The 26,274-nt window shown below is 40.8% G+C and overlaps 1 protein-coding gene and 1 long non-coding RNA gene across 3 annotated transcripts in view; one reads left to right on the plus strand and one right to left on the minus strand.

Moving 5' to 3' along the window:
* The window catches only part of PLXND1 (plexin D1), a 150,500-nt gene that overhangs the window by 64,876 nt on the left and 59,350 nt on the right, over positions 1 to 26,274 (plus strand). The window contains exons 9-16 of the mRNA XM_083491025.1: positions 6,718 to 6,822; positions 9,937 to 10,026; positions 10,633 to 10,726; positions 14,138 to 14,301; positions 16,482 to 16,633; positions 20,107 to 20,206; positions 23,197 to 23,336; positions 24,629 to 24,796. Of these exons, the coding sequence (XP_083347151.1) occupies positions 6,718 to 6,822; positions 9,937 to 10,026; positions 10,633 to 10,726; positions 14,138 to 14,301; positions 16,482 to 16,633; positions 20,107 to 20,206; positions 23,197 to 23,336; positions 24,629 to 24,796 (1,013 nt within the window). The remainder of the gene's footprint in view (positions 1 to 6,717; positions 6,823 to 9,936; positions 10,027 to 10,632; positions 10,727 to 14,137; positions 14,302 to 16,481; positions 16,634 to 20,106; positions 20,207 to 23,196; positions 23,337 to 24,628; positions 24,797 to 26,274) is intronic.
* The window catches only part of LOC310702235, a 124,395-nt gene that overhangs the window by 26,829 nt on the left and 71,292 nt on the right, over positions 1 to 26,274 (minus strand). The window lies entirely within an intron of this gene.

A 26,274-nucleotide genomic window follows, 5' to 3' on the forward strand; every position in this document is an offset into this window, starting at 1 on the left:
TTGAGACTACAATTCCCATCAGCCCTGACCACTGGTCCTGCTAGCTAGAGATCATGGGAGTTGTAGGCCAAAAACATCTGGAGGACCGAGTTTGAGGAAGCCTGGACAAGGTCTTTCGACACTGATTTCCAGTTATCCCCCAAATGATAATAGGTTGCAGAGCCTGCTCACTATTTGGTATTCAAACCTCTAGTACTCAACATTTCTACATGTGTGTGCAGAAAAATAAATGGACAGTGGGTTGGATTACATAAATCTTCTGTGGCCCGTTTATTTAGCTGTTGAGTGTCCCAGGTAGTAGTTCTGTGAGCCTGATCAAGTGAGCCACATGGAAGGCCAGATGACTTTCAAAAGTCATTCCTAATCATGATGGGTTTGTGTTCATGCTTTCCCCATCTTTCACTGACCTTGTTCGTTGACCAAATGTAAGGTTCCTCATCCCTCTGCGTCTCACATTCCATGTGTGTGAAATGAGCACTGCAATTCCTGTTGTTAAAACTTGTGCTGTAGTGTTAATTGATAAAAAAAACCACCTCTTTCCTACTCAGATGCATGGAGAGTAGAGCATTTCTGTTTAAGTAGTTTATCCAGGTGCAGGATATTTGGAAGTTCGGACAATTTTTAAATAATAATAATAATAATAATAATAATAATAATAATACAGACAGTTATATGTGCTTAACAAAAGCATTCACATTTCCTGGCTGTTCAATCAGGTTTTATCCATTGGATCTTTATTACCATTTTAAACTGGAACAGTATCTTTATTTCCACATGGGTTGCAATGCCTGGATTTTAGCAATAAAATAAATCTAGTAATACCTTGCAGGGTGTGTTTTTTAACCTTTTACTAGTCTATTGTGGGATATTAATAAAACAAGCTAACATTAGTAAAATCACCAGTTTGAACAGGAAATCACTGTTATCCAAAATACATCTCGTCATTATAGTGAAATTTGGCATAATGTTCCTGAGGTTAATTTAAACAAATTGGCCTTTTAGCAGTCAGTTTACTGATCATTTACATTTTAAATACCATTCTACTTCTTTGTAGCTTTGAAAATTTTCTAGCGTGTTGAGTCTCTCCTTGAGTGTTTTATTCAGAAAGGGCCTTGGCCTTCCTGTCATACTTTCTATTTTCACTTTCCAGTTTTTACTCTGCCTCAATTATATATAAGTGCAAAATATTCAGAAAGAATACATTAGACAAATCAGATCTTATCAGTGTGGTGTAAATTTATTAGATACAGGGATTTTCATGCATGGCTTCGTTAAAAAATTGGCCTTGGTTTTGCTTGTTCAGTTATGTTTTCCTCAGTAAATGTCATTTTCACCACAGCAACATAACATTGAACTGATGGTTGTTAAAATCTACACATTTGCAAAAGTATGCCTGTAGGCCTTTTCTGAAGCAGAATGAATAGTAAAAATAGGCACATGAGTAGTTTGGTCTATAGGTAGTCTAAGGCAGGCATAGGCAATCTCCAGAGGTTTTGGGACTACAATTCCCATCATCCTTGACCACTGGTCCTGCTAGCTAGGAATCATGGGAGTTGTAGTCCCAAAACATCTGGAGGGCCAAGTTTGCCTATGCCAGAACTAAGGTGACAACCAACTGTTACTAGTTTGATCATAACTTTAAACGATTTAGAAGCTGTCCTTACAATCCACCTCTTCCAACATGATATCCTGAGGTTTCAAATTCGGGCTTCCTCAGAGGCTGCTAGATTGGTCTCAGCATCTCCATCGCCACTGCTGACCCTAGTACCCACTGGATTCTGGTTCCTTCTGTTAATGTCCAGCTGCCAAGTCTGCTTTGTGGAGCAGCATTTGTAGCCAAGCCCTTTGCTTCATACCGACTGCCACAAATTTCCATTACATGAAAAAGAAATCCCAATAGGGTAGAAAGGACTGTGTGAATTTGTCTGCTTTTCTTTCGAACAGAAGAAAATATAGAAAATATAACTGTCTATACACTTGCATTGCTATCTGTACGGTTCCTTGGGAATCTGAATACACAGATGAGGAAAACTCAGCTTTTCAGTTCCACAAACTGTCTTTTCCATGAAAGCTTCCCTCACAAGACATATGTTAGGCCTGCCTTAGAATTCCACACCAAGTCATTTTGGGAAAGTACGGTATTTTCAGTGGCCCTTTGACCACCGCTTCACCTTTTCAGGACACTAAGATCCTTGCACTGTCAGCAAAATGAGCCTCCTAAACTGTTGAGGATTAAACTAAGCAGATGCATCTAGGGCACCCAGAAGGGATCATCTTCAAAAAGGCTTGGCAAGGCTAATCTAGAAACCCCTGCGCTTACTTTTTATATACCTTTTAAATCTCCTTCTGGAATAGGTAGAAATTTTTGCTGCCATGAGATGGACTAAGAGAAGTGGGTGAGAGCCCCAAAGATTTGCATTAATCTGAAATTCACAGAATGGTTTTAGTTAGCAGATGTTACATCCTGAGGGGTGGGTGTGGGTGGGGATGGAGGAAATAAAGCAAGATTTCAAATGAAGTTTCAAGGGCATGAACTGAATTTTAATAGACAAGTGTGCCAGCAAACCCTTACCATCTGAAAGCATAATTGCCTCAGTCCCACAAACATTAAAAAACCATTCTGCATTCAAATAAACACACGTATTTGTATTCACAGACACCTGTGTGCCATCTTCTGTGTTATTTTTGGTGCCTCTCTGATATTAAGACATGAGGCCTAGTAATAGATATGAGAAACCATACGACTGCTTCACTGTTAAGACACCAAAATCCCAGGCTGCTTTCACCAAATTCATGTCTCAGCAGCCCTGAAGCAGACACTCTGCCTAACTGTTCTCACATTATAAACTGACACTTATCAACTTTTGTTTTGGTAAAATGCAATGTGGGAACTCCTCTGATTTGTTTGAATAACAGATATGAATGCACAGATACAGTTAGATATTGTGTATTGTTTAAATTATGCAATACTTTTTGCTAAACTATAGGCCCAGAGAGCTATGCTGGAAGTACGAAGCATGTACTGTATTTGGCAAATGGAGTTTCTTCCCTGTCTCTGAGATGCTAACTTGTTTGAATGCACCACTGGTTTCCCCCCGTGTTTCTGTGTGCCCAGTACAAAATGGAGAAAAAACATTTCCCCCCTATCCAGCTGAAAGAATTAGTGCCATTTTAGAGAGCTGCTTCATAGCAAAAGATGAAAAGCGCTGTTTCTATGCTTAGTAATAACAGACTAAAGGATTAAACACCAAATATGAAAAGGCCCTTTCTGTCTCAGGTACACTCAGGCGAGCTGTCCCTGCTGTGCAACTGAATGTACCAGGTTCATCCATCTAGAATGTGTTTGCTGGGGTGATTAAACATCAGGATGCGTGGGCTGCAGTATTCATTTGGTTTCCTTGGATTGGAAACTAAAGACAGGAACACTGAAAATAAGGGACTAGTTGATAACCAGGATTTAGTAGTTTAACCCTTAATAAGCATTTGCCGTGCAGGCAAGTCATGAGCTGAAAGGGAGGGATCTGTTTCACTGAAACTTTTGCCCTCTGCTGAAATGGGGGAGGGGGTCTTGTTTTGGTAACCTTTCAGGGTCTGTCCGACAAGAGGGTGGTGGAGCAGGGATGGCGGAAATTACAATTAGCAAAGTGGACAGACTGGGGACAAACATGGATACAGGCTCTTCTCCCCTAGGCAGCCGCAAATGAAAGTAGTAGCTTGCACAAGGCAGAAGAAGGCACTGTGAGGTAGTGAGTTAATCTGTTCGCTATTGTTTGTTTTTCTAGCAATCTGAGCTAGCTTCTTTGCTGTGCAGGGACACACAAAGCTATGTTCATTTCCCTGCTGAGTTTGCTTGCCCTCTTTTTTTTTCCTTTTTCTTGCTCACATTAAGGAGACTCGGGGACCAGAATCAATCCACTCCCTCTTTGTTGATTTACTTCTCTGCTTGCATATCACCCTTATTTAATCTTCGTGCTGAGGCAGCCCAGGGAAGGTGCATGGTTAAGATCAGTGTCCCGATAAACCATGAAACATGCTTTTCCCCATCAAACAAGCACTTTAAGATAATTGAGAAGCCTTGAAGATGGGCTTAGCAGGAACCAGGGGAGAGCGAGTCTTAAGTGCAAGGAGTTCCCAGTGCTTGCAGCATATGAGAGAGAGAAGTGTTCTACTGTTTATCTTTTTAAGTGTTACAAGGCCCAGGTCTTAGTCTCACTCAGGTGTAAATTAGAAGTCAGTCAATGACAAGAGAATCAACCTCTGTGCACTGTGGGACATAATGTTTTCTCAGTTAGCTAATGTAATCTATTTATGCATATTTGGTAGACTAGTGAGATAAGAATTTAGCCTGACTTTTCGGGGGGGGGTGTAACCCTTTTAGATGAACCAAATCGCGAAAGTTGGGCTCGTTATAATCAGATCCTTTGTCCATCCATCAGTTTTATGTGATGCACTTTTGAGAAGATGGAGAGAGGGTTCTTTTATATTTTCCAACTTTGTACGTATGGCTTCATGCATGTTTGAGCCCTTGTTCGAACTGTGATGAAAGTCGTCCAATAGAGCTGGGTGCTGTGGAATAATAGATAACATACAGTGGTACCTCGGTTGTTGAATGTAATCTGTTCCGGAATTCCATTTGACTTCCGAAACGTTCGACAACCAAGGCGCAAAGGGCAGTGGGCAAAGCCAATGGAGAAAAAAGAAAAAAATGCAGTGGAAGCTGTTTGACCTCTGAGGCTCATTCGAAAACAGAAGCAATTACTTCTGGGTTTTCAGCGTTCAGATTCCGAGACACTCGAAAACTGAGGTACCACTGTATTTGCTTCATATTCAGCCCTTGCTTAATCAAACAACGCACATGTCACCACACCAATGGTTGTCCTCTTTCGCTTATGTTCCACAATAGCCTGTCTTCAATGTAAACACTCAACATACACACAGTCTTTATACAGATGGTTATTTCATTTGGAGCAATGGGAATGACTTTCTCTATATGGCTCCCATGACACTAGACCTGATCCAGCAGAGGAACCTTAATAACTTAATCCATTTTCATAAAAAAAAGCAAGCCTAGTCTTTTACATATCAGTACAGTTGTGAACATGAACAAGATGAGGCCAACTTAGGAGCAGCTTTTATCCTAGTCTGTTTACTCCTAAGGGAAACTGCTTCCATGTGTCCCCCCCCCCCATCATTTAAATGGTTACGTGAACGTGGGCAGAAATGTGTATCCATTCTTTCATGCGCTATACAGCAGCAATGCAGTGCTCTTTATGGGTACTTAGTATTCACAGCCATCTCATATTGTACACCCAACTACTGCAACAGTGCTAGTCATGCTTCTGATTGTTTGTTTCTGCTTTTTCGGGGCAGTTATAGAAGAGTTACAAAACTGCAAAATGGATTTGTGCAGAAATCATGCCTTAATAATGATGATGATGTGTGTGTGTGAGATAGGCAATGACAGCCCTTCAATTCCACCTCTAAAACTGATAAGAGTTATTGCCTGTACATAGCCACATGCATGCAGTGCTTAAATTTAGCATCAAGTGCATACTTAAAAAACAAAAAGCACAGCAAAATGCTCGGTTTTTTGCAAGGACTGTTGCTGGAATTTCTGTAAATACACTGTATCATATTATTTGGTTTCATTTCTTCTAGTCAAATAACGGGTATAGTAGCTACCTCAGACATGGCAGCTGATGAGAGCATATGGTTTTCCTTTTAATTTGTGAGGAAATTAATTTTGCTGTGAAAAATCCCAGATTGATAACACAGTTGCCTGAAGTCTGAAAGCACAGTGTTTATCCATAGAACAGAAGATGAATAGGAAGGAATGGTGCAAGCCTCACACGGTCACACTCCAGGGAGGAGGTTGTTGGTGAAGTTTCCTCGGTTTTCGCACTAATATATTCTTGGTCTGTGCAAGCAAAGGTGCCAGCTCACAACACATGCAGTTGGCACCTGCCACTGAGTTCAGGATTGACGGCTATCTTCTATGTAAAGTAGAGGGCTTTTACTGATGATGCAGAGATGAAATGCATATAATTAAATTACTAAGCCTACAGTTCTAAGCATGTTTACTAGTGATTAAGTCCCATTGGCCATGACGGGACTTTGCAGGATTGGATTTTAAGGCTGTGAGGCAAAGAACTGCCTTCAAAAGGGTGCTATAAGTTGGGGAAGGGATGTGGGTGGCACTGTGGTCTAAACTACTGAACCTCTTGGGATTGCCGATCGGAAGGTTGGCGGTTTGAATCCATGCAATAGGGTGAGCTCCCGTTGCTCTGTCCCAGCTTCTGCCAACCTAACAGTTCAAAGCATACCAATGTGAGCAGATAAATAGGTACTGCTGCAGCGGGAAGGTAAATGGTGTTTCTATGCACTCTGGCTCTTGTCACGGTGTCCCATTGCACCAGAAGCAGTTTAGTCATGCTGGGCACATGACCCAGAAAGCTATCTGTGGCCAAATGCCAGCTCCCTCAGCCTGAAACAAGATGAGCGCCGCACCCCATAGTCTCCTTTGGCTGGACTTAACCATCCACAGATCTTTTACCTTTACCTTACCCTTACCTGTTATAACTTGGGACTAAAAATTAGTGAATGCCAAGGATGTATCAGCCATGCCATTTTTTCTAAATTCTGTTGCCTCAAGTGTTAAGAAGGCCCCAAGTTTCCCATATTAACCTTCCTTTCTTTTGCTTGCTTCTTGAACTACAGAACAGCACTGATTGTCCACAGATTGTACCTTCCTCTGTTGCTCCAGCACCAACAGGGACTTCCCAGGACATTGTCATCACCTTGATGAATACTGCTTTCATAAAGGTAATAAAACAGAGAGGCATTGCAGAAAAGCAGGTAGAGTCTACATTTACACCGCGAGTCAGAAAACTGAGATTACTAATGGGGTAGCAATCTCTTATCATAAATGAAATGAAGTTAATGCATAACTTGCCTTTTCCCATTGCCATAATGGCAGGAATAGGCATAAGAGGAAAGACCTTTAATAGAAAGCAGTCACTTTGGCAAGCGACTGGGTGGGCTTAAAAAGAAAGAAGAAAATGTACTGTGTATGCAGACGTTCTCTTGGGGTCTGTTACATGTAATGCAAGAACCTTCATGGTATTTATACAATAGGTGGTTTTATAATATTGTAAAACTTTCACTTGAACAGATTGTTTGGGGGCAAATCAACTTCATAGACTTGAAGATATTTTTCCCATATTTCACTCAGTGTACTTTGCAGGTGTGCAACTCTCACAGGGGAATGTACTCCAAGCCGTGCTTGAAAAAGAGAAAAAGCAGCTTGTTAAAAACAAGTGGCAAAAACTATGACTGGAAATGAATCAAGACCAGAAACATGGACATAATTCCTCTCTGCTCTGCAAATCACACTCCGAGTTTGGCAATCTGGGTTTTTTTGCACTTACGGAAATACATGCTCTTTGTACTTTCCTGACACATGAATTGGGTCAGACAAATAATTTTAGCATTACAGCATTATGTGTTTGAGGTACATTCATAGACTAGTTTCTATAGGAGTCTAGGAATCAATGACAAAGAAGAATACTTCATTTGTATCTTATGCTTTTGTGCATTCCCCCTGAAGTGTATGAAAGCTGCTATTATATGAACCCTTAAAAAGAATATGAGAGCTCATGTATTGCATTAGAATATAGTGTTTCGTCCTGCCCAGTATCCTCTCTTTCATTGGTCAGGTTTGGGTAATTTAGGGTGCTTATGTACACATGGTATTAATTTAGTCATCCATTCCCACCTGTCCATCTTGATCCCCTAGTAGTTTAATATATTAGGGATAACTAAGCTATAGTGTGGATGTACCAAATATCCTACCTTTCTTCTTCCTCTCGAGTTTTTGGGGTAGATGGAGCTCAATGTTTTAGGTGCTTAATCAGCAAATGCCACATGAATTAATGAAGACAAGAAAACTCCCCCCCCCATAAAAGCAAGCATTGTAGAGCATTTCAGTGTCTCATAGTGGTGCATGATTTTTAAATGATCACATGTGATTACAGGCCTAAATTAAATGTGGGTTTGTGTGAAAAGCACTTCCCCTGCTTATAGCTGTGCATGCATGTAGCCTGTCCTTTTTTGTTCAGAGCAAATAAGTGTTTTAAAAGCTTCTTAAAGGGCCTTTATTGACAGTTTTTGAAGTAGTTGCAGTACCCAACAGAGGAGCTTAACAAGCCTTAGACAAAGGCACAGTTGGCTTGCAACACTAGCAAAGAAAACTCTTTATATTGTAGCTTTATTACAGTTTCTTCCCTAAGGTCTGGCACTGGTAAATAAGGATATGCCCTTATGTTTACAGCAAAAGAGAAGGTGGGGGGAAGCTGCCTTCCTCTGGGGTGCTGCAAGGTGGCTACAGGGGAGAAATACTGTGTGTAACTTGATAAGAGGTGAAATAAACAGGAAAGGTACTAAAGAAACTCAACTCCTAGATGGCAAATCCAGACAACTATCTTACAGTCTGGTTTCCTCTCAGCCTGTCTGCAAATACAAGGGAAAGATTAGCAACACTGCATTTCTTGGGGAAATGTATGCTTCACGATTGCACTATATATGTACAAACACAAGTAAACGCCATTGACTGAAATCACACATGTATTTTGAGATCTTTAATGATTACTCATGAATTTTCCCACCCTATAGTATTATATAATAATTGCAATACCACCATTCATACGACCACAATACTACAATAACCAGTTGAACCAGTTTAGGCCTCTACTTCCCAAAATCATGCCTCAGATCCAGGGTTTCAAAATCTCCTCTGAAATTAGATTGAACTACAAGCCTAGTCTCGCATTACTTCCAAGGTAGCCAAGAACAGAATTTGATTCACTGATTTATCAGAGTGTAGGAAAATAGGAGTGGTACATATTTGCTTGATTCTGCACAACTGTGGGAAGGAAACTGAAGTCGTGGCTATTTGATTTCATTGAAAGGTGAGCCTTTAGGGGACGTGGGTGGCGCTGTGGTCTAAACCACTGAGCCTCTTGGGCTTGCCGATCAGAAGGTCAGCAGTTTGAATCCCCGCAACGGGGTGAACTCCCATTGCTTGGTCCCAGCTCCTGCCAACCTAGCAGTTTGAAAGCATGCCAAAAAGTGCAAGTTGTAAATAGGTACCGCTCCGGCAGGAAGGTAAACGGCGTTTCCGTGCACTTCTCAAGAAGTAAGCATTGTATCTAGAATGCCAACATATTATGCATTCAAATCATATATCTTTACCAGTGAGTTATGGCTCCTGGTTAGTTCAGGATAAGTACTGTCTCTAAATCAAATGCTCTCATTCAAATTTTTTTCATCAAGCTTATTAGGATTATGAAACTAGTTATTGGTCACAGTTATTATTTCTGAAATTATTACTGGGAAAAATGAAATCTTAATGTCACAGAGAACTAGCAATTGAAGGCAAGTTTCATTTGGTCCACATTTTTAAATGAATTGACTTGGTTCATCCCTCTTGATTAATACATGGATTGGAATGTCATTACCCTTTGCATTTCACACCTCTGAATTTTGCAATATAGTTCTTAGCTCAAAAAAAAATGACCAAATGCATAAACAATGCATATTTCAGGATAAAATATGTTAAGAGGTACCTAAATTGAGACAAAATGCATCTTTTAATATGTGATAAAATATTATTTGCATATGTATTTAAATACAGATTTTCATGCAGTTTTGTTTTTTTAAAGGATGAATGCAGAAATGGGATGAAATAGATTTAGGAATTGCAATGAACATATGTGAGATTAACCAGAAAATGATCTTCTGAAATTGATCAAACATCCATCACTACTAAGAACAGAATTTGTTTTATTGGGTTTATTGGAGTACAGAAAAAATCGATGTTTTTACTTTAAAAAATTGATATTGCTATGCAAATTCTTCCCTGTCTTCCCAATTGTCTAGGAGATGCCTTTGGAATGTCATTTTCAAACTGACAGGATATTTGAGGCCCAGTGGGTGAATGCATCTGCTGTTCAGTGCAGCAACGTGCTGGTGAGTTCACAGCTAGTGGGGATGTTTCCTCTGTTCTAGTGACAGAGCCACAGGCCCTGTGTATGCTGTTTTATCAAGTCATATCATCCTATCAAAGTTCATTAGGTTCTGCTTCCATGAACTCTAGCATTTCCATGACATAAGTTCATTCCAAGTTTTCTTACGCTCTTTTTAGCATGAATATACAGCAGTGATGTGCAACATGTCCAGCAATGAAACTCCAATTGAAAATTGGAGCCAATTGCTCTCTTATCTATATATAGGCTTTTCTGGCTAATTGTTGAGAGCTAGAAACATTTTTAAAAAAAATTAAGATTGAGCTTGCTTGCCTGGTTTCCATATGGAAACATAATTTTACTTTCTCATTGGTTTGGTACTCAGCTACTTAGGTTTAATTAACAAAGACAGGGCAGTACCTCTTTTTCTCCTTTTTTTGCCCCAGGCTCCTGATTTCTCCTGCTGAATTTGAATATCATATTCCAAGAAACATCTTGTTGCACTATAGAAATGCCTTGTGTTGACAGCTATAAAGCTAACATGTATTTTGCCACTGGGGTCTGGTGTTTCTGTAAATGGGATAACTCTTAACTCACTTTCTTTGTACAGCTTCACACTTCAGACAAAAGGCACCTCTTTCCACTAAACCTTCAGCTGAAGGAAAAACCCGATAGATACATTGATAGTCCAGCGCTGATGACAGGTTTGTTCTAAACACATTTTCCACCTTTTTTTCGTTTAGAGAGGGTAAAATGTCCTTTAGAAAGCTTACAGATTCTTAGCTAGTTGGTGCTTTTGACCTTCTAGAGTCTCTTTACATACCTTAGTAGCAGATGTTTTGAAATCAGGGAAACATACAAAAAATGAGATCTCGTTTTACAACGTTTATTTATTTGTCATCATATTTCTTGCCCATCCTTCACCATAAGCTGCAGATTATAACATACAGGGTATACCTGGAACTCACCATGAACACCTCCCTTGGTCTCTTATAATGGCAATGACGCCCACCTGAGAGGTGCCAGAACTGAGTTCTGGTGAGTTCCGGCTAAATACTCATGTGTGAGTATACAGTATACTCACACATGTTCTGCTATGTGCACTCATCCAATTACTAAATACAAAATAGTTTGGGCTGCAGTTTTATACGTACATACTTGAGTGTATGTCCCATTGTTTTCAGTAGGACTTTCTCCTATGCAAACATGTATAGGATTGAGCTCTTAAAACTGTAACGCTATACATACCTGGGAGCAGGCTCTGCTGAACTCAGTGGGGCTTGGCTTCAAATAGGCATGTGTAGGGTTGTACTGTAAATATCATACTGGATTGATATTGAAACAAAAATGTGTGGACTGTTTAGGGTCAGGGATGGAATTTAGCTCAAAGGAGATAAACCAGCAGCAGTTTTTATGGGAACGCAGTGTCACTGTGGGATACATTTGAAATATGTGTATTTTCAATGCTGGGAAGAAGCAAAATATGTAAATACATTTCTGCTAATTCTGTCATCCCTGCCTATATATTTGTAATCAAAGCAAACACTCTTGAGCAACCACTTAAGTTTTTAATTTATTTCCAACCAGGGAGGGAGGAGAATGTTGTTTGGTCTGCATTTTTAGCAAACTGACCTCATTCACACCCCTGAGGCTAATATAGGGATTGGGCCATTATTAGCCTTTGGGTTTTGTTCTTCTCTGAATTTTGCAATAAAGTTTTCAGCTCCAGAAACATACCAAAATATGTGGAAAGTGTGCATTTTCAAGTGACATGTATTAAGAAATGTGTCCATTTGTATAAAACACATATTTAAATGTTTTCTCACAAAATATGTAGTTATGTAGTATGTAATTCAATAATTTATCACCAAAAACAGTTTGGGTTAACTAAGATTTTCCTGGAGTATGATCAGCTTTGCGTTACTTGTTTAGTTGATAGCTGAATTCAAGTGTTCTGAATATTTAGATCAACTAACCTGATTTTATTGTTTACTTCTCAGAAGAAATTGTTTTCAAGTGAGGGGTGAATGGGCAATAAAAAATATTTTGTCACCAGATAATATTTAAGTACACATTTAGGCATGAATTTAAATACAGATTTTCATACAGATTTTTTAAATGGTGATTATTTTGCATTATTTATATATAAAAATGTGTAATGCTCTTTGTAAAAATACTAAAGCAGCAGAGAATATAAAATCATTAAATGCAATAATACATCCAAATAATAAGTTCAATATCAGTGGTACATGGTTGGGTCAGGACTAGTCTGTCTAAACAAAAATGTGTTATGAAAATGGTTGAAAATTTTGCACAGTTGATGCCTGCCTAATATCAATAGGGAGGAAATTCCAGAAAAAGAGACACTGCAACCCTAAAAGTCCTGCTCCCGATAGTCATTAGACATTGCTCAGGAGCATATAGAACCACTAAAAGTGCCTTTGCTGAAGATTGCATTGACCAAGAAGGAACATAAGTAGTCCTTGAGATACCCTGGTCCCAAGTTGTTTGATTACTTAAAACAATTACTTAAACTTGACCCAGTAGCATACTGGCAGCCACTGCAGTTGCTTCAGCAAAGATTGAATTTACCAATGCTTGGATGACTGTGGCCAAGCTATGAGTCATCCAAGAATGACTGGAGATGTTGTATCAGCCAAACTGGTGAAAAACACTCTTAGCCACTGAGGTCACCTGGGCTTCGAGTGACAATTATAGAACGAGTAGTATCTCCAGACTACAGATCCACTCCTCCAGATGCAGTGTAGCCCAATCCAGAACAAGCAACTGATAGATCAATTCACCCACAGAGCCTCCATCTTGGCAGGATTCAAATGCAATTTATTGGCTCTCATCCATCCCATCACTGCATTCCGGCACCAGTCCAGGACTGCATAGCCACACCTGATTAAGATGTTATCAAGAAATAGAACTTGGTGTCATCAGCATGCTGGTGGTACGTGGCACCAAACCTCTGAATGACTGCTGCCAATGGCTTCATATAGATGCTAAACAGCATCAGGAAAAGATTAGTCGCCTGCAATATCCCATAGTGCAAGTGTCTATGGAAGTTAGATCTATAAATGGCTGTTAGCTGTAATACACATATGTAATATCAATGTTCATAGGTAATACATCTTTGATCAGAGGGTGCTGAAGGCAATCATTCAGATAGCTGTCTGAAAAATACCACTGTTGGGTTGAAAATATTGGGCAAAATCAAGCTTTGGTTCAGAATTATACTGTAATGTTTTTGTTGTAAAAGTCAGTTGTTGCATTTTCATTGCAACAGGGCTCCAGTTTGGCTGAAACACTAGTCTGTATGATTCCCCACCCACAGTTATTAATCCGGATCTTTCCCTCCCTTCTCCCATTTGGTTTTTGCTTTCTCTGTGATTTAGTTTTGTTCTATAGCATGTGGTGAAAATGTTTCTCGACACCACATTCTGTTGATTAATAAATAGGATTTCCTATTTATTCAGGGGCAAAAGGCCTAAACTTTAGGAGAGCAGGTAATCCCTTTGTGCTCTGACACAGGGATGAAGAACCTGTGGTCCTCCAGATGCTGTTGGACTACAACTCCCATCATCCTGTTTGCTACATTAGCTGGGGCTGATGAGAGATGGAGCTCAACAACATCTGAAGGCCCACATATTTTCCATTCCTGGTCTAATAAAAATGTAACAAGCCATTGAAACAAGGACAGGCAGAAATAAGAGAAGTAAAAAGATTCCCATTTGGGGGAAGTTGGTGAAATGTACGTATCATGCTGAGTATTGTAATGATAATTGTTTGCCATTGTAAACTAAAGTTTTTGCTAACTAGATGTATTGAGCTGTGCAAAGCTGCCTCTCATGTGGATATCTAGAATTAGAAAAATGTAGCACAAATTGACAAAGGGATTTTCAAGTACTAAATTACGTTGCAGTGGGAACGAGTGCCCAGAACTTCTGGGAAATCTTTAGGACCATGGCCAAAACTTCTTAAATTGTTGTATGTCCAGACTCTGCTGCTGGAAATGTTGCATTACTCTGGCAGGGGGGCAGTTGCACACACAAAGTTAAGCAAAGTCATAATATGCTTCCAGCTTAGGATATTTATCTCTTTTTTTCTAGTGGAGATTTATAATTGTGCAATTGGAAGTGCTGACTGTTCTCAGTGTCTTGGGAGAGAAGATCTGGGTCATCAGTGCATTTGGAGCGAGAGCAGTTCTAATTGTAGACTAAACACTGAGTCCCTCCAGATTCCAGGCATGTGTCCTCCTCCTGAGATTAAGAAGGTAAGTCTTGGGCACAGTACAGAAAGAGGCATTCTGCTCAGTGTCATTTTGCCGCAGTAAACAGGAATTGGTTGTTATTAATGGATGGTGGAACAGGGACCAGTACTCTGGACTTTACAGTGGATGCATTAGGCTAGCTTGGTATTCAGAATTGGAGCCAACTTTAAAGACTGTCTAGTGTGACCCCACCAATGCAGAGATTTTAAGATAGGGATTCTAACCATTAACTACTGTATGTATTTAATCAGTGTACCAAAACAGTTTAAGAGTATTTAAATGTATTTCAAAAATACAATATTAAAACATTCGAAATACCCACTTTAAAGCAATACCAGTACCTAAAACCAACACAAAAGTAGGAATAAATTCGCCAGTCTCAGTTTTAAAATGCTAACACAGATGATGCAGGACCAAACAGAAATCTCTTGATGCCGCAAAGCCCCTCCAGGAGGATGCTATGGTCAGTGGTATCAAAAGCTGCTGAGAGGTCAGGGAAAATCAAGAGGATCATGCTTTCCCACCCTCATCCCTCTCCTGACACAGGTCATCAACCAGAGTGATCAGTGCTGCTTCAGTGCTAAAACTGGACCTGACCCCAGTTTGAAATGGGTCTAGAAATCTGCTTCCTCTAAGCACATATGAAGTTGCTTGGACACCGTCCTCTTTTACTCTTTGCTCATGAAGGGCTATTTGTGATTGGACAGTAGTAGTAATAAAAATATTTTATGTATATATATAAAAAATCACAATCCAGAGAAATGCTCTTAAAGCAGTGTTGGTGAGGATGGGGAGGTCCCTACTGCATTCATAATCCAATAGCCATTTTATTGTTAACATCTACCGTTCCCGTTTCTCAGGCCTGGCTGTACAGAGGAAATGCTAGGGAGCCCGCCTCGCTCCACTGTATAGGAAACTTAGCCTCCTGCCTCTCTGCCAAAATCAAGAATTGAAAGCAAACCACAAGAATTAAGGTTACGGCGTGTCACGGGGTTGGGATGCTATTTCTTAGCAGATACTGTACATTCAGTCCAAATCCCTCCATTTGCAAAAACAAACAAGCTTTTCTTTAGTGTCTACAGAGTTGTCTTGTGGGGGAGGAGGACCACAAGTCTATTGGAGAGGGACGCTGAGCTTAGTAAGGGAACATTATCAGCCCTAAGCAGCTTGGCGGAAGAAGGAGCCTCCACTCTTGACCTCCTGCCCCTTGGCTTACGTCATGTTATGCTGGCAGCAGCTACAGTGAATGGCAAGCTGCAGCCTCTCTAACTGTACTTTGAGGAAGGAAGGCTGCTGTTCCTGTGCAGCTTTCGGCGGCTTTATTTTTTTTCCAATAGGTTTGTTGCAATTTAAAAGGCCCTTTCTAAATGTAGAGCATTAAGCTAGGCCAGATGTCCAGCGAAATCAAAGTGGCTTTGTGGCTGACTGCAGAACAAAGGGTAACAAATAAAAATCTTCCCTGAATGTGTATCAAAATGTTGTTGTGTAGATGCTAACCACAACCTCCCAGAGGACATTGTTGATTGGGGCAGTATATAAAAGCCATAGGTAGGTAGGCAGGTAGATAAACATTTTTTTGAAACAAACTATAGTCTTTTTTGCAGCAAGACTTGGATATTGTTGTTTAAATGAAAAACCCCAGGGTGATAATTAGGCAGTCTTCCCTCTGAATCAGTGCTGGGTCAGTATATAAAAAGGCAGGGAACAAATAGCCCACTTATAGCTGTTATCATTCATAACATGCATGGTGGTGTTTAGAGAGACCAACCCTTTTGTTAAGGATTATACAAAAGATTGTGCTGACTGTTCCCAGCCCAAAGAGTTGGTATCCTTATTATGTTTTCTCCACTTGTCAGTTCTTACTACTTTCCCCCTTCCCTTAACTGTTATTCAAAACTTTTAAGAATACTGATAGTTGTATTTTCAGTGGTGCATGAAATTATTTCTGAATGAGGTAAAAGGCACTGTAAAAACTGTATTAGTCACAAAACCGAAGTAGGACATGAATCTTAAGCATATGGCTCATTTATTGGACCCACAGCCTTCCCCCCCCCATAGAAGAATAGGGAGCATAAAATTGATGTTTGTACCCAGACGGGAATAAAAATGAATGCTCCCCACCTTGCTGCCTTCCATGCCTTTGCTTTTAACCTACTCTCATCAGGTTCCCTTTGAACTTGCAGATTGAGCCCCTGAATGGACCCCTGGAAGGAGGAACTCTAGTCACAATACGAGGAAGAAATCTGGGCCGTAGGTTCAGTGATGTCATTAACGCTGTCAAAATAGGGAATGTGAAGTGTTCGCCGCTCCCGGACAGATATATCGTCTCTGAGGAGTGAGTAACTCATGCTGAATGATTTAAAAGCGAGTGAAAGGAAAGGGATTGCTGTCGTTTATTTCCTCCTCTTCAGCTGATTGATCTCTTCCAGCGGTCTTTCTTCAGAGATCAGGAATGTGAGGGCTTGGTATGAGCGTGCAAATGTTTGCAGGGATTCACATGCATGCGTAAATGGAGAGTAAGGCATCCAATTATCCACTGGCCTCCTAGTTGTTAATAGTAGCTGCTACTGTTTGCTTTGTGACCCAGTGAACCAAGCTGACTCTGAATCAGCTCATTTATGAAAAGGGCAGATTTCTGTATGATACATATTGAAACTGATTAATGATTTTTATCCCCTCAAGGAATTCATTCCACAGTAATAACTTCAGCTGAGAGAAGTCACATTCTAGAATTCTCAGGTCGTTCCTGTGAATTGTATTCTCTGCTGAGGACTTCCATCTGGAAGATTACCGTAGGTCCTATCTGTTTTGTTTTGAGTGAGGCACATGCATCCTCAGAGGGGAAGTTACCATGAGACAAACGCTTTCTGTGAAGAAGTGCGGAAAAGACAGGTACTAACTAGCCTTCTAGTTAGCTGGCTGTGCCAGGGAATTGATCTCCACAATATTCTAAGCTCCCGCCTGTCTCCTACCTGTGCCCTCAGCAGGTCAGGAGGACAAATGTAATCAAAACTTGCACAGCTGCTACCCATTCTGCAGCTCCATCTAAAACAACTGGGAAACTTCTGTGCTGTCAGACCTTTCACTAGCTTCACATTCGCATACATTTTTGCAAAGTTGTCTTCGTTATCTCTGCTAGACAGGCTTCAGAGACCAGCTGAGGTGATTGTGTGCAGTTACTTTGGAATGAAATCATCCACAAAAACCTGGGAGAAATTCTCGTGATAATTTCTTATGGAAAACGGTTGTAGGAGGCCAATGAGCCGAGGCCACCAAAGATCAGCAGATCAAGCAATCTATAAGGGCTGTGCTTGAAGGCATGCTGTTGATAACAAGCAACATAGCAAGATCTAATTTTGGAAGAAATTGAAATTACCCGTTTGGAACAGTTGAGGGAAATAGCTGGGTATAGCAATTATGAAGTTACCATTTCCATCTGAGGAGGAGGAGAAAATACGTAAACAAGGCATTGGTGTTCCTGCACCAATTGTTTTTCGTGTGGGAATAGTGGATATAATGAACACTTTATCCCAAGTCCTGACTCCGATTAACTTCCCAATCCTGGGTTTCTTTGAATTAAAGGTAGTGCCAGAAGTGATTCGCCAAGTGGGGCGGGGCCATTACACGAGCTTCCTGGCGTGTGGGTTTCTTACCACAAGGAGAGGGGCAGGTCAGCGGAGAAGTTGGCATAGTGCAAATGCACCAGCAGGCGTAACGGAGTGTCTCTGCTGTTCCGTTTACACTGTGCTGACCTCCCTGCTGCCTCCCCTTCTCCCTCCCAGTAAGCAACAATAATCCACTGGGAAGCTAGAGTAATAGCTCCACCCCACCCAGTGCGCTACATCTGAGTAGTGCCTCATTTATTAATCTTCCCATTGTGTCCTTTGCACCATCTTGAATAAGCATTCCAAAGCTTTTAAAATAAAAAAATTCCTTCCAGTAGCACCTTAAAGACCAACTAAGTTAGTTCTTGGTATGAGCTTTCGTGTGCAAGTATCTTCAGGTATCTGAAGAAGTGTGCATGCACACGAAAGCTCATACCAAGAACTAACTTAGTTGGTCTTTAAGGTGCTACTGGAAGGATTTTTTTTATTATGACTATGGCAGACCAACACGGCTACCTATCTGTAACTAAAGCTTTTAAAGTAATAGTAATCCCCACAAAAAGTGATGCTGTTCCTTTGTTGGGTGGTGCTGGAGGGGGTATTTCCAGTGTTTAATGATGATGGCTGTTGTATTACCCTATGGAAATGACCTCTTGCTTCCTCCCCCCCCTGCCACTCCCCCCCTTTCTTGCACCCTATAGTATGATACGCCATAGCTTTTGCAGTGGACATATTCAGCTCTTAGTTGTTGTTGTTGTTTATGAATGCAATTATCTGAAGAGCAGTCTGTTGACCCAATGGGAACATGCATGCCTGGACAGGAAATGCATAAACGGCAGCACTGGGACAACAAGGAGCAAATTAAAACACCAAAGATTAATTAATTAAAGCCCAAAGGTTGCTGGTACAGAAATACTTTATTTAAGTTTGAAATAGAAGATGCTACCGAATCTAAATCACAGGATTATTTACTACTAATATAAATGCCTAGTTATTTCCTGTTGGGTCATGAACAAACTTCATATTTCTCTATAACACAAAATACCTTTTATTTTTAGTGACTTTTCGTAAGAAATAAAGCATAATTGGAGTTTCATGAGCTTCACATTTTCAAGTAAAATGAAATACGTAGTTGCTCGATCAGGAAAAAAATGGCAACAAAATTTCCACAGTCAAGTTACTTTAAATAAGAATAAGCTCAATTCTTCATTCTGAGAAGGGCACCCCAAAATTCTGAACTGACTCTTGCCTCAGTAGGAATGGTGTTACTTCTTTCCGGCTCAGTCCATCATGAACAGAAAAGGGTTAGTGAAATAATTTGTACCAGGATAGTTTACACTTGGTTATATATGCCCCCTTCTGGAGGCTTACCTATTATCATGCTATGCCATCATGAATTCACCAACTTGTGACTATTTGGATGTCGAAATGGCTTCTGTGTGAGGAAAGTATGACAAGACACCTTGCCATAGAAGAGAGCACACTGCTTCTGCTTGATCCTGGTAAGCCATGATGTGCAAGCTGGGCATTTGTATTCCATTTTGGGGGGCATCCCTGTTTCATCGAGTGAGCTTTCCCTACCAAAACATCCAAAGTGCTCTGAATTCTTAATGCAAACTGGTGGGGAGACCAACAGACACTTCCCCCCTTTCATGCAGAATGGAGTATCCCTTAGCATGTGACCACACAAGCAAAATGCAGTGGTACCTCCAGTTACAAACAGGATCCATTCTGGAGGCCCGGCCATATCCCAAAATCTTTGTAACTGGAGGCGCCTGTTCTGCGCATGTGTGCAGTGCCATAGAGCGCTTATGCGCATACACGAGCAGGAAACCCACTTCCAGGTTTGCCACGTTTGCAACCGGAAAGTTATGTTACCTGGAGGTAACGTAACCCGAGGGTCTACTCTAATCTGATTCCAGTGCTTTTGACCTGACTTTCTGTACGGGAATATCATCTGCACTGCACTGGAAATGGTAGCCCAACTCCATTTGAGGCATTAAGTTTGAAGCTACTCTTTCTCCTGTATAACTTATCTTAGTTGGAATCTGAAATAATGCTTTTAATATAAAAATAAAGAATTTTAAAGAGTGGGGAATAGAGTTCAATCCAGCCCACCTTTTATTTTATGAGGTGCTATTTCAAGTTCATCCATATTTTTCTTCTCAGTCACAATTGCTTTTTTATTTTTTATTTTACACAGAATTGTGTGCTGGACTGGAGAAGCTCCAGATGAATTTTCTGATGTGGTGACAGTTAATTTGAGCAGAGAAGGAAAATCCAGGGACCGATACTCTTATGTGGTAAGTTGTTTCTTGTTCTTACTGGGGGTTTTAACTTTGAATTTGTCACTGGGAAAATACCCATGTCTCAAACTCTGAAGAGCCCCTTCCAGTCAGTGTAGAGACAATACTGAACTAGGACCAATGGCATGAGGCAGCTTCCTTTGTTCTCTTCCTCTCAAGTCTCCTTTTTTTAAAATAGCAATACTAAGTCATATTATATGATGCAATGTAGCAAATCAGAGCTCACAAAAAAAAACTGTATCTGGTGTTAGAACTATTATAGTGGTGATGGAGAAGTTAAAAAGGATGAGGATGTTTTAAAGCTATTGATGGTGCCGGAGGAAATTGCATCTTCAGGAAACACCTGCACAGAAGCAAAAATAGGAGCCAGTGGCTTTGGTTGGAAGTCTTCCTTTAATGATGGATTTAACATTCCCAGGCCTTTGTTCAGGTCAGGCAACATTCCTACAGGGGAAAGCAATTGAAGGTACGTCCGTTAACTGCACGAGGAAAAACACATCAAAATTTCCCCAGCAACAATCACAAGTCTGAACAGTTTTTTTAAAAAAATATGTTTTATTAATTAATTCAAAAGATTAAGAAAACAAACAACAAAAACATGCCATCACTGATGGAAACTCGCAGGTAGAGCTATCTTATCAACACTTCCAGCTTTGACACCAATGGAAATTTACAGAGTATACAATTCTCACGTCAATACTATAATTATCTTGCCAAGAGATATCTGCTCCATAGCTTGGTGTGTGTCATTGGGGACTGCTAGGAGGTACTACTGTTAATAAAGCTGACAATCAGCACTATACAGTGTCAAACTTGCCATGTTTAGCTACACCTCTTGTTACTCTTCTCTGATTATTCAAGTGTTCTGAGAGAGTTCCTTCGCACACTTTGGCCCAACACCCTTCCATCGTGTGCCCTTCCACTGTCTTCTATCATCTGTCCGCCTCCATCCAAACAGCTGGCAACATTAGTGATGCTAATTCACTATAGAACACCAAGGGGGTTCTATTTGCTTTCATCTAAGAGCAACGTCAACACAACGTCTGGGAATAAAATCTTACCAGTTATAATGGAGGCTAATTCAAACACCCAAACCTAGAATTTGGTTACTTTGGCACATTCGCATCCCATGTGAATCAGGATTCTCCTTTCCTCACTTCTGCCCCAGCAGAGTGGAGACCAAGGTCCTTCTCCTGTGGGAGAGTCTCACGGGAGTCCAGTGCTACCAAAGAAGCAATTTGTGGGTCATCTCTTGAATTCTGGTGGAGGGTTCTTCACCCAGATTATCTTCCATCTTAACTTGTCTCGTTGGACCTCAAAGTACCTCTCTCATCCAAGGTTCAAGCCTTTCAGTACCACTCATAACTTGACCACTTGGCAGTTTATATATTGGAGGTCACTGCTTATCATGGTCTGGCTCAATGCAGAGAAGGGGGGGGTACCAGTTTGGGAACTCCCAAGAGAAGAAGGCTCAGATAACTTTCTGAAGAGATAGACATTAACAAATTGGCATTAACAAAAATAACAATTAATAACCCAAATAAAGGGCAATCCAAACTATTACATTAATATGTTTTGGCTCTTAGGTAAATAGTAGCTTTGGAAAGGCAATTTAAAGCAGAGAGAGAGAGAGTTTAACTCCTTCCCTTGCATCGAAATCTTTATCCAAATCTTCAGCTTTCCACCAGTGACTAGTTTTCAGTGTTAAAAATGAGGCCTAGAGAGGAGATCCTGTTCACCATGGTTTGGCTCTTAAATCTCATGCAAAGTATTTTTTACAAAAATGTAAAACTTTTTCACAGGATTATGGGGTTTTTTTAAAGTTAATGTGCTTTTTAAAAAAAATCTAAAAACATTCTGCTTATCCCAGTATTTTTTTGTAAAAAGGCCCCTTCAAAGTTGCAGTGTTACTGTATGGTATACACCTCAGTATTAAATTTTGCTGTGCAAGATTAAACTCAACTAAAAAGCATTTGAATATATTTCAGAAAGCCAGAAAAAGAACACCTATGGCATTTCTTTAAAAAGGCTCCTTCAAAGGTACAATAAATTTCATCTCCGTTTTACTGTCACAGATATTATTATCCTTACTTACAAATCAAGGCAGTCAGAGCCTGCCAGTCTGATACAAATATGACTGAAAATGTAAGTGTATTACTGCATCAGAAACTCAAGAGGACTTTAAAATTCGAGCACGGTTTTAGGCCGGGTTCAGAGTTCAAGGGGCACTGTTTGAAAACCAGTCACTGGTGGGAAGTGAGAAATGATTGTTGTTTGTTTTCTGTGTTGCTCTTCAGCTTCTGATTTCAAAGTTTAAAAACAATTTCAAAGAATCAAATATGGAATATTACAAAACAACGAAAGCAGCAGAATAGATAAAACAAGGCAGATAAGGCAGCAATGGCTTCGATTTATTTATTTTTACAGTCAGGAAAAGAATTAGAAATTTGTATGTGGTATCAAAATGACATCAAAATAGATACCAGTAAAAAGTTCAAATCGGGTATTCCTCAAGTGGGATGCCACCTTAATCTGGCCAACAGCAGCTCTCTACCTTTTCATTTCTGAGCTTGAACTTTGGGGCAATAATCTAGTTAATTACTGCCTCCAGATAGCAGTTTAACACCTTCTCAGCTTCACTTGTTTCAGACATAAAAGAGAAATAGAGTTGATTATCAGCAGCATACTGAGGACAACCTACTCCAGATCCTTTTACATATCTTCATCTTGTGAGATGAGTTTTACAAATTGTCCCATTGGAAGCTTGGAAGCCCTACAAAGTCTGTGGAGCCCACTTCCAAACAAATGTGGTTAGAATTGCTTTCTTTGTTCACAAAACCAACCCCCCTTGGTTTCTTCCTGGAGAATTGTTGCAGAACCTCTGACATGCAGAATCTTCCCTGCCTGCGGTATGTCTGTATCATTAGCATTAATTACAGACTAAGAAACTAATGAATACCTCACCTTGACATTCCTCTCTTACTTAGCTTCCGGTAGTGAAGTTTATGTCTCCATCTACTGGCCCTAAAGCAGGAGGAACCAGAGTAACCATCACAGGGAATAACCTGAGTGTGGGATCTGAGCTCCGAGTTTTGGTTAATAACACAAAAGAATGTGAAGACCTCAGGTAAGTGCTGCCTCAGAATGAACCATAATTCAGCAGTGGAGGCAGGAAATTATAATTTACCCGACAAGAAACAAGAACCATACGCCATATGCCAAGTGTTTGTCCAATGGCTTTTCCAAGGAAACACAAATTCTTCAGTATGAACAAATTCAGCACAGCTCTCTGTAATGCAATACATATAAACATGCTGAGTAGCCATAAAATCTCACTACTAGTCTTGTATGGTTCCCCCGCTGTTTTGTATCTGTGAAGGGTACTTAGCAATTCTTTCAAATTATATGTAACTAGCAGATAATTTTATATTTGCAGAATTTTCTCATGAGCTGCAAATATTAAAATAGGGTCAGAAGCTGCCCTGATCAGAAGTGAGAAAACAAGTCTATTAAAAAGCCCAGTTCTCCAGTCTGGAGTGTAGGAGAAGCACATCTTGCTCTGTTAATATAGTCTTTGATGCATGGATTGCAAAATAGCTTTTTCTCGTGCAATGGGGCTTTCCCAACTACACCGCCACAGGAAAGCTCACCAGCACAGCAGTTTGATGAGGATGGTGTGAGCAGTAAAGGATGGGAAGAATGAGGCAGGACCATGGGCGTAGCTGGGGGGGGGGCAAGGAGGGGCAGCTGCCCCTCCAAATCAATAAAAATACCTAGCAAACTGAAGTTACCCCCCCCCTCAACAAAAAGCCTACCTCCCCTAGCAAAACAACTGGCAGGACCTTACACTGGAAGAGCACTGCTTGAAATCACACCAAAGTCCATCTGTTGCAGCCTTATTTTTCCACTGCCAGCCAGCAGGATGCCTTTCAGAAGTTTACTAAGAAGATAGCATGAAGGCAACGACCTTTCCCTTTAGCTTGTCACCAGAATCAGTGGTTTCGAGGGAAATAGAGCTCCATTTAGTTATCATTGCTAATAGCTATTGACAGAAGCTTTGTGAATTTGTCCAGCTATCCTTTAAAGCCATAAAGACTAGTGTTTGTCACCCCATACTGAGAAATTCAATGTTGATTATGCGTTTTATGAAGAAATGCTTCCTTTTTTCTGTCCTCAGCTGGTTGCCAATCAGTCATTAGGTGGCCCCAAGTTGTGCTTGAGGGAAGAGGCAGATGGACAGAGACAAAAAAGAGACAAACACACACGCTCACTACACACCATTCATAATTTCATAAACATCCATTGTGTTATAAAGCTTCGGATGAATGGCATGTAGTGTGGATTCTCACTGTAGAGAACAATAACTGGGCATACCCATGCATTGCACTCAGCAGCTCATTGTGTCTTCTTTTTTTATAGTCGCACTGACACTAGCATCACTTGCACCATGCCAGGTGTGGAATTTACTACTACTGTGAAAGTCTGTGTCCAGTTTGAAAGGAAGTCCTGCATTGGTGATAACAGCACCTTCAAGTATGAGAAAAACCCAAGTATAAGAGATATCAACCCCAAAAGGAGTCAGATCAGGTAAGACATTACTCTGTGCAATTTTCTAGAACTGTTAGCAGGGACTAATAGGATTAGAAAGGTGGCAGGCGGTCATCTAGGTTGGGATCATGGAGGCTGCATATTGTGCTAAGGCTGGGGTAGTAAAATAGACAAATTGCTGTGAAAAACAGGCAGAGCAGATGAGTGGGGCAGAACAGTTGTTCACCATAAACCCAGTTTCAGCTAGCATCACTAAACTCCAAACTAATAATGGGGAAAGAATCCTAAGTTTATGTGCTTCAAATGATGTAGAAATTCAGGCCAAAGTCCGCATGAGTATCGTACTATTCCTACTGGCTCCGACTGATTGATACAGTTTGCAATTTTTTTATTATTCAAAAGAACCTGCAAGGCAGACACATTTCAGGGCTTCTTTTTTCTTTTTGGGAAAAAAAATGCTTTTGATTCCATTCCCCCCCTTGAGCCCTTGGGGCTCCAGTTCCTTTTTTAATTTCTCCGTGAAATCACTCCCTGCTTAGTACAGTCTTGAAGTGTAACAGCATAATGTGAACAAAGAAATTTGAGGAAGTCTGCAAGTGCAAATGAAGCCCAAGTTACTCAGGAAGTGTTTTAAGTCCAACCAGGGCCAACTGCCCTGATCTTATGCAACGTTCTTAAAGTGGGATCGCATGACATCACAAAAACCAAAACACAAATTGCAACGTGGGGAATTGCAAATGAGCAGCAGCAGCACACCCAGTTTTCAGTTCTGGGCGGGAAGTTCTGTCAGTCTTGTGAGTGCGAGGCAGGACAGAACTGGGTCAGAATGCAGGGTGGCAGCTGCAAAACGTAAGAGTCGGACAGAAACATTCAAGATCGCTAAGCTGCAAATAATTGCTGTTCTAAACCGTGGTGTAGGGGATATGGGTGGCGCTGTGGGTTAAACCACAGAGCCTAGGACTTGCCGATCAGCAGGTCGGCGGTTCGAATCCCTGCGACGGGGTGAGCTCCCATTCGTCCCTGCTCCTGCCAACCTAGCAGTTCGAAAGCACGTCAAAGTGCAAGTAGATAAATAGGCACTGCTCTGGCGGGAAGGTAAACGGCATTTCCATGCGCTGCTCTGGTTCGCCAGAAGCGGCTTAGTCATGCTGGCCACATGACCCGGAAGCTGTACCCTGGCTCCCTCAGCCAATAAAGCGGGATGAGTGCCACTACCCCAGAGTCGGTCATGACTGGACCTAATGGTCAGGGGTTCCTTTACGTTTACCTTAAACCATGGTGTGCAAATGGCACTGTTACTGTAGGCCAACCAAAGAGGGCAACAAAGTGCTTGGAAATTTATACTGCAGGATTCCTCTTGAGCACTTCGCTGCTAGTTCCGTTTTGCCACCACGCTGCCGCTCCTGCTGAACGTGGTGCTGTAGGTTTCCTCATCAAAAGGGTAATTGGACCTAACATAGTTTTTCCCCGCAATGATCAAATACCATTCGGAATTAAATTTCTTCAAGGAAACACCA

This window comes from Podarcis liolepis, assembly GCF_965112155.1.
Source record: "Podarcis liolepis genome assembly, chromosome: 2".
NCBI classification, from domain to species: Eukaryota; Metazoa; Chordata; class Lepidosauria; order Squamata; family Lacertidae; genus Podarcis; species Podarcis liolepis.